Source organism: Cardiocondyla obscurior, linkage group LG17 (assembly GCF_019399895.1).
Source record: "Cardiocondyla obscurior isolate alpha-2009 linkage group LG17, Cobs3.1, whole genome shotgun sequence".
NCBI classification, from domain to species: Eukaryota; Metazoa; Arthropoda; class Insecta; order Hymenoptera; family Formicidae; genus Cardiocondyla; species Cardiocondyla obscurior.
This window is the reverse complement of record NC_091880.1, coordinates 3,500,400-3,508,290: the sequence shown is the minus strand read 5'-3', so window position 1 is coordinate 3,508,290 and position 7,891 is coordinate 3,500,400. Positions and strand designations below refer to the sequence as shown.

The 7,891-nt window shown below is 46.3% G+C and overlaps 1 protein-coding gene across 1 annotated transcript; it reads left to right on the top strand.

The window, feature by feature from the left end:
- Positions 1–879: 879 nt before the first annotated feature.
- LOC139109284 (protein snail) lies at positions 880–4,580 on the top strand. The gene is made up of 2 exons (XM_070668207.1): positions 880–1,464; positions 1,725–4,580. Exons 1-2 carry the CDS (start codon positions 1,335–1,337, stop codon positions 3,122–3,124), a joined length of 1,530 nt encoding a protein of 509 aa, XP_070524308.1. The 5' UTR covers positions 880–1,334; the 3' UTR covers positions 3,125–4,580.
- Positions 4,581–7,891: the final 3,311 nt, after the last annotated feature.

Below are 7,891 nucleotides of genomic sequence, written 5' to 3'. Positions count from 1 at the left end.
GCGCTTTTCCTCTCGCGCTAAAATGGCAGGCGATCTAACGTGGATTCACCGGGTTCGCGCACGGGGAGACGGGGGTGCCCGTGCGAGTACGCGTGCCTTAGTCCACACATGCTCGCGAACCCATACACGTGCGTGTGTGGGTTTCCAGCGCGCGTGGGCGATGCTGTGGCACGCGACACGACCGTTACACGTTCGGGCTGGTAACGTGGGACGACGCGGAAGAGGGGGTGAAATTCAGAAGGGGAACAAGAGGTGGATTGTAGAGCTTGCGCGTACACGCGTGCACATGCACGCATGCATACACGTGCACGCACCCGCCTGTGCGTGAGACGCACGTATCGGGTAGAAGAAGGAGGGGGAGACAGAAAACAGTCGGCGCGACAACCACTCTCGGCACAAAGAGCGAGAGAAAGAACGGTGCGCGGAGTTCAGGTAGGCCGAACGGAAATTCGAATAAAAAACGCGAGTCGCCGGAGCTCTCGCGCGCGCGCGGAGGGGGTCTAATGTACCCACACGCGCCCGCGAACACGAATTCCTGGTGGATGTGTGCGCGCGTGGAGTGGGTCCCCCGAGAGGGGTCACAGCATCTGCTCCTACGGAACAACACAATATACACATACTGAGACTTGCGAGGTGTGCATGCGTGAGGCGGAGGGAAAGAAGAACGGTGGAAGGGATAAAAAAGGAAGGACATGGAGCGTAGCGGACTATCGCGTTGCACTCATGAAATATCCTGCATCTCCCGTTGTGACGATAACAGTGGGGGGACACTTGGTGGAGGAACGTATCCCCTGGTCGATTGGCTGGTGGCCCGCGACCGTCCGTCCCCCATTGGCAAGCAGCGAGGGGCCCGCGGGCCCGCATTGGCTCGGCAGCACGTGCGGGCCACCTGCAATTATTTGGTGGGGCAACTTGTTATAAGAGGCCCTGGCGCAACCCCCTGCTAGTCAGAGACCGGCTTGCAGCCGAATCGTTTCGAGTCAGTCGCTGCAAAATACACGTTTCTCGTGCCCCACGCGAGTCAAGATTTATCCGAGTCGCAATCAGTTGAATTTAGACGAGCGCGTACCGAGGATCGCTCCTCGAAAAAAAAAAAACCCTTCGAGTGTCATTTTTCTTTTTCGTAAGCTTTTGACTTATGTGTGAAATAACAACAGTGCAGTGAATTGCCCGCATATCGTTGTCTTACGAGACAGTGTAATTACTGGATTAAATGACGGATATTCGTACGAAAAGAGAGAGGAGGATGCTGTAAGCGTTTTCCGAGTGACAGCATCAACAGATCAAGAGAACGCTGAAGGTGTATTTAAACAGTATCAAAATACAGTGACAAAATGCTTGTCGACGAAGTGCCGCCGCACGGCTTAATGAAGAAGAACTACAACTACAGTCATTGCCCTTTGAAGAAGCGGCCGTTTTACTACACTTCCGAAGATGAAGAAGAAGCTCCCGAAGCTATTAAAGGTATCTTCAAAATTATTTTAAATAATCGCCGTAAAAATATCTTCGAAATCATTTCTCACGTATGACGCATTTACATCGTTTTGAAGTAATTAAAAATAATTATTTATCCACTTGTAATCTTGAACTTAATATCTTGCTTTATCAATAAAAATAAAAATAATAAATAATAATAAGTATTATTATTAATTAAAGTATCAATATTAATTAATTAAAAAGTAATTATAGCTCTTTCTACATAAATGTGTGTTTCTTGTTTGCAGAAGAAATAATTGACGTAGGAGTTGACGATATCCCCGAGCCTGAAAATCTCAGCACGAAGCCCGAAGATCTCAGCAGAACTGCGGATCGCAGTCATAGTCCTCATCAGCAGCAGCCACCGCAACAGCAGCAAGAACAGCAAGAGCGCGCGTCCAGCCGTATGCCACCTCCGATCTTTAAGACGTCACCGCCACCTTTGACGATAGAGCCGTCCTCGCCGACAAATCACCACGCGATGCACTACGTCCACCAATTGCATCATTATCACCATCATTATCCGACCAAGACAATCACGCCACCGGCGGGCATCGCGCCGACCCATCACCCGATGGTGAAGAAGGCACGGGTCGAGGTGATTCAACACAATGACAATTCCACGGCGACGCCGACGGTAGGCGTCACGGCGACGTCGACGCCGCTGCATTTCATGGTGAGCAAGGCACCTCTGGAACCGTTAAATCTCAACCCACCGGTGGAGCCGCTGGCTCACTATCCTACGCCGGCCTGGGCTCGCACGGGCTCGCTGTACTCGTCGCACTATCTGCCGTACGCGCCGCCCACTTATCATCGTTATCCCGGAGCGGAGCTGTACTCGTCGTACCCGGTACCGGCGTACCCGCACTCTTCTCCGGAGCATCACCCATCTGTCTCACCACCGCCTCACGGCGCGTTGACTTGCTCGACGATTCAACGGCCCATCGCCAGGAGCTACCCTCACTGGAGCAGCCCGGATCATTGCGGCTTGTCGCCGACGAGTTCCGTGGGTTCCGGTTCCCTGCGCTCTCCGCCTCCCGTGACACCGGAAGACCTCTCGTCGCCCAGCAGCGAGAGCGGAAGGTCGTCAGCCGGTAGCACCTCCGCCGGCACCACGATCGTGAACACGAAAATAGAGAAGGGAAGTCCGAGCGCCGGCACGAGCACCTCCTCGAGCGCGTCGACGCCCAGGTACTCGTGCACGGATTGCAACAAATCGTACTCGACGTATTCCGGCCTGTCGAAGCATCAACAGTTCCACTGCGCGGCCGCTCAAGGCCAAGCGAAGAAGTCTTTCTCGTGCAAGTTTTGCCAGAAGGTGTACGTCAGCTTGGGCGCGCTCAAGATGCACATCCGAACGCACACCCTGCCGTGCAAGTGTCACACGTGCGGCAAGGCCTTCTCCAGGCCGTGGCTGCTTCAGGGCCACATCCGGACGCACACCGGCGAGAAGCCGTTCCGGTGTCAACACTGTAATCGCGCATTCGCCGACAGGAGCAACCTCAGGGCTCACCTACAGACCCACAGCGACGTCAAGAAATATTCCTGCGACAGGTGTAGCAAGACGTTCAGTAGGATGTCGTTGCTCACGAAGCACCAGGACGGCGGCTGTCCCGGCGTGCCCGTCTCCGTCGGCTACTCTTGCTAAAGTTTCACGATCTTGTGAGCCACGGCAAACGTATGTCGTTCGTTTTTATCACGCGGTCTCAAAGTGCCTTAACGCAGTACAAATGTCGAGTTAGTGAAGTCCGGTATCTTGGTGAATCGCTCGCGAAACATATCAATTGACTCTTTCGCCATCGGACTATACTCTCCTAGGAAAGTAAACCTTGAAAAAAGCTGTACAGTTTTCACTCTAGATAATTATTCTCCGAATTTTTATTTTACGATAAAAACAGTTTTCGTTTTCGGTTAATATTAAGAGAAAAAAAAAGCTATTAATTTTTATTAATTTAATATTGCAAGTGGCGAAAGAATTTCACATCTCCGGTCGTTTTTATCGAATACACTACTAGGCGGATATTTCAAAAAGTTTCGTGAAAGTTTCGTTTGTCCATTATTTTTCGTTGTAAATATCGGTGTACAAGTGTACGACGTACAGCGATTCACAAACAACTAATTCTCTTTTAATTGCTGAATTTTTGTTGCAAATTTTTTAATTGAATTTAGTTGAACTTTAAATTCTGCTTACAGAAAAATTACGTGGGTTTTTTTTTTTTATAAATATAAAAAAATAATTTGTTATTTTATAGGATATCTTCGGAAAATATCCAGAAAAAATATCAATCATTCTGCAATTAAAAAATAATTTTGTGACTCGTTGTACGAACGTATCAACGATATCATAGTACTGTAAGTAGAGATTACTTCGTCCTTTCAAGAGATCGATCACGTCGCTCAGAGTACGTGAAAAGAAAATATCGATTATAAAAAGCTGCTCGATCTGCGTGATGCAGTCCCGTGAAACTGTTGTGCCATTTTTTTATTTTTATTTTACATGCCTTTTTTTTGTTCTGATGCACTCGAGCACATAAAACGTAATCGCAAAACGAAAAGATCGAGAAATAGGACGAATTGCACGTTTTCATGTTTTTCTTTTTTCTGAGTTACGTTTTATTTCATTTGTCGGCGTGCGAGCGCATCAAAGTATTAATCATCATAACTTGATAAAAACAAAAAAAATTTCTTTTCTTTATTATTACGTAACTTTGCAGTTTTTTTGCGAATAAATTAAAAAAAAAAAATAAAACAAACGCGAAATTTGATGAAAATATGGAGTGTAAAGTTTTTTTTCTTCGAAAAGGTGCATTTCAAGCATGATTATAGAGGTTTGAAAAATAAAATTTAATTAAGAGTTATCACGCTGCGATGCACCAAAGTGCCATTCGCGAAATTGCCACGTGCGCGTCGCGTCGGGTGGAATCTCATTCGCGCGCTCGCACGCGTTAAAACGCGGATTGTACATAATTTAGCGCTTAATGGTTAGCGAGTAAAATACGCACAGTACGAGCATTATAACTTGTCAGCATTGGGCCGAAAAGAGAGAGAAAAACAAAGGTATTTAATGTGTGGAATTAAAAAAAAAAAAAAAAAAAAAAAAAAAAGGATAAGATCTCGGCTCCGTACGTCGCATTATCATTTTCTGTATTTTGCATGTCGCAAATTCACCGTAAGTTCTTAAACAAACTAGTCATTGTATTATACGCAGAGGAAAAAAAGACTCGTTATGATTATCGAAAAAGATATAAAGAGAAGTGGACGGTTAAGATGAGCCATCGTTGCGTACTTCTACTTCTTATCGTGCGTGTAATTAGCATCATGGCTCGTGGCGAGTACCACTATTCCTAGTTTTGTAAAGAGAATAAACTCTACTATGAAATACAGATATTGCCTATGTATAGAGATATTTTATACGATATAAATTACGTGGATTTTAAATTTTAACCCTTGTCTTTTTTGTGTGATTCTGAGAGAAAAAAAAAGCAATCTCTTTCTCTTTCTTTCTCTTTTTTTCTCTTTCTTCTTATCTCTTCTTATCTCTTTATATCTTTTACTTCTAAATCTAAAATATGTATATTATCTTCATTCCATTCATTTCCCATACACCTTTCCCATGTTATTCATTAATCTCATCGAGAATTAATTCTCGAATATTATATAAGATATTACGAAATAGTGATTGTTACGCAATTGGTAAAATTTGATTGTCGATCGTTTGTTTCGTACACACTTAGATTACACGCGTATAAAACGATGACTTTCGCTATCATGTAACTATATTTTGAGGACGACGTAATCGGACGTTTAATCTTTCGACAAACGATGCACGCGCGAGCCTAACTTCCTCGAGCGATCATTCGGACGTCGATCGCCAAATGTTTTAGAAGAGAAATGAGAAGACGGGGGGGAGCCTCGTTGATAAAAGTAATCGCGCTCGTGTTTGGCTCGAGACGAATCGATTGGATCCGACTTGAGATTCGATGCACGGTCGGCGGTGTTTGATCGCGCACGTGTGTACGCACGCGTGGACGTAATAAAGCCACGAAAGTGACAGAAAGTACGCGGCGGCGAACAAATATGTCGGTAGTTTCGACAAGCCGCGATATTTATATTCGCATTCACCGACGCACTCCCGCAATCGTGCCGCTCATTGTCACGTTTACGTAACGCCGAGAACGATTGTTCGCGATCGTAAAAAGAATCCTTTCCGTCGGCGCTTTATGTACGCCGATTGCCGCCGTTTGTTAACTGTAGCTCCGGTCCGGGTGGTCCAGATCAGTCATGCGACGACTGAAAAATTCCTCCCGTGCGATTTATCGAGCCGATATTTTATCGGTCTTCCACATCGCTGAGCGTTTTACGCGAGATATCTCCCGAGTCGCAGCTGGGATAATTAAAAAGGTATCTTAAAAACAGTCGCGAATTTTACAACGTATCGTCGGAGAAATTAAGAACTCGTAACTTTCTTTGTCGCGCAAAATATGTACGTGCTGGGACAGCTGCGGCTTTTTTGTTTAATTTCTTTTTGCAGTCGGGAGACATATAATATCTAGCTGACCTAAAGCGAAATTAATCCGCGCGTCGGTCTCGTAATTTCACGCGGCATTGAGCGTGTCAGTCGCGTTTTATAGTTGTGACTCCTTCGGTGAGTCTCGCGACGGCTAATCGACGAGCTTGGAATTGCGTCAGCGTGAATCGTATACGATTATCCGGCAGGTTATCCAATTTCTTCGTACAATGAGAAACCAAGAGGCTTGGTTTGGCATTGCGCATCTCTCTCTCTATTTTTCTCCGTCGCGTGTTGCGTTCATTCATACACTTGGAGGCGCGTAACGCCAGGATAAAGCTCCTTTTGGCGGAGCAAACAACATATGGCGGGTAAACAACGCGCGATGGATACGCGCTCTCGATTTATTTCACCCGGGTAAAACGGGGCTACCTGCATCGCGTATTAAATCCCACGCGCCTTCGGCATACGTGCCGCCGATTGAACCGACGACGCCCGGGTATCCAGTCGTGCTTTTTGTTCGACCGAGACTTGCCCATATGGGTGCCCGAGATCGCGCCGCGATTCCCCCTCGGCCCTTCTGACATTGTCGCGCTGGTAATATATGGGTCGACCTGCGATTCGAACGCACTTAATCGAACCCTTGAAGGGTGCGTCAACGCATAGCGAGTAACACGTGTTTTTATTTAATAATCCGAACCGCCGTTCAGCTCCGCGCGATATCTCGTTTAGGATAGAAGAACAAATTCTTCTCTCGTCGCTTCTGTAATTACAGTAATCCCGATGTTTAAAGAAGATTAACGGTAAATCGTTGCCGTAATGATAGGATCGCGAAACTCGTGCTGTACCTGAAACTCGTAAATATTCAAATCCAAGCGATTTACACTTGCGGCCTCGTTGTGTAGTTAGCTGCCATTATGACTGTAATTATGTATGACGGCCCATTGAACGGCGTCCTTTCGCTCGGCACGACAGGTGCACGCGTCATTTTCGAGTACCGGCCCTCGCAGGCCGCGCTGTGTACATACATACACTCTCGCAGAACCGCGCGCGCATGCAAGAAAGTGTGGAGGCAAAGCGCTACCTCGGCCGCTGGGCTTTTATGGCGACCGGTCCGATCGAACAGGTGCGTCAGAACGGATATACACACATAAAATGTCGGGGTAAAAGGTTCCATTATTCGTTTGTATACGGCACCGAGGCTTTTGCGCTATGCAAAGACTTTTGCGAGAGAAAAGCGGGCCGCGCGCGGCGACAAAAGGTCGCAACGTCGTGCGGGCCGCGCCAAGAATGCACGGGGACATCAACCACGAGGTTTTCGGGGACAAAGCGAAGGGGGTCGAGGCCGGTCGTCATCGACAAAATGCTACCCGCTGTCTCGTTAGATTTTGCAGATCGACGACGTCGGCTCGCTTAAATTTACGTTCGAGTAATAATAAAATCTTGCGGTTAATTGCCAAAGGAAATTTCAGGTTTTACCTTTAAAATAAAAATGTTATAACTTTATTTAATTTTCAGAAACAATAGTCAAAGATCGTGGAAATTTCGTTCATTATTAACTCATTATTAACAATGCATTTTCTTTTTTTTTTCTTTTTTTTTTAATTTTTGTTCCTTATCTACTTTTATTTTATGTATAATTATTTATTATCTAAATATAGGGCGTACGATTTAAATATTTTCGCACAGAGCTACGAGGAGTAACGATCTCACGACCTTTGACACGATCGCCGTAGAATCAGGCTGACCTCGTATAAAACTGATCGCTCCTTTAGGATGTACATACAGCACACCTGACCAAGGATCGAGAGTCTTTCATCGCTTCCCGGAAGACTCTCGTCTTCTTGCAACCCTTTACTCCGTGGTGGTACGTGTCCCATTGTGTCAGCGCGGATCGCCACTGCCGGT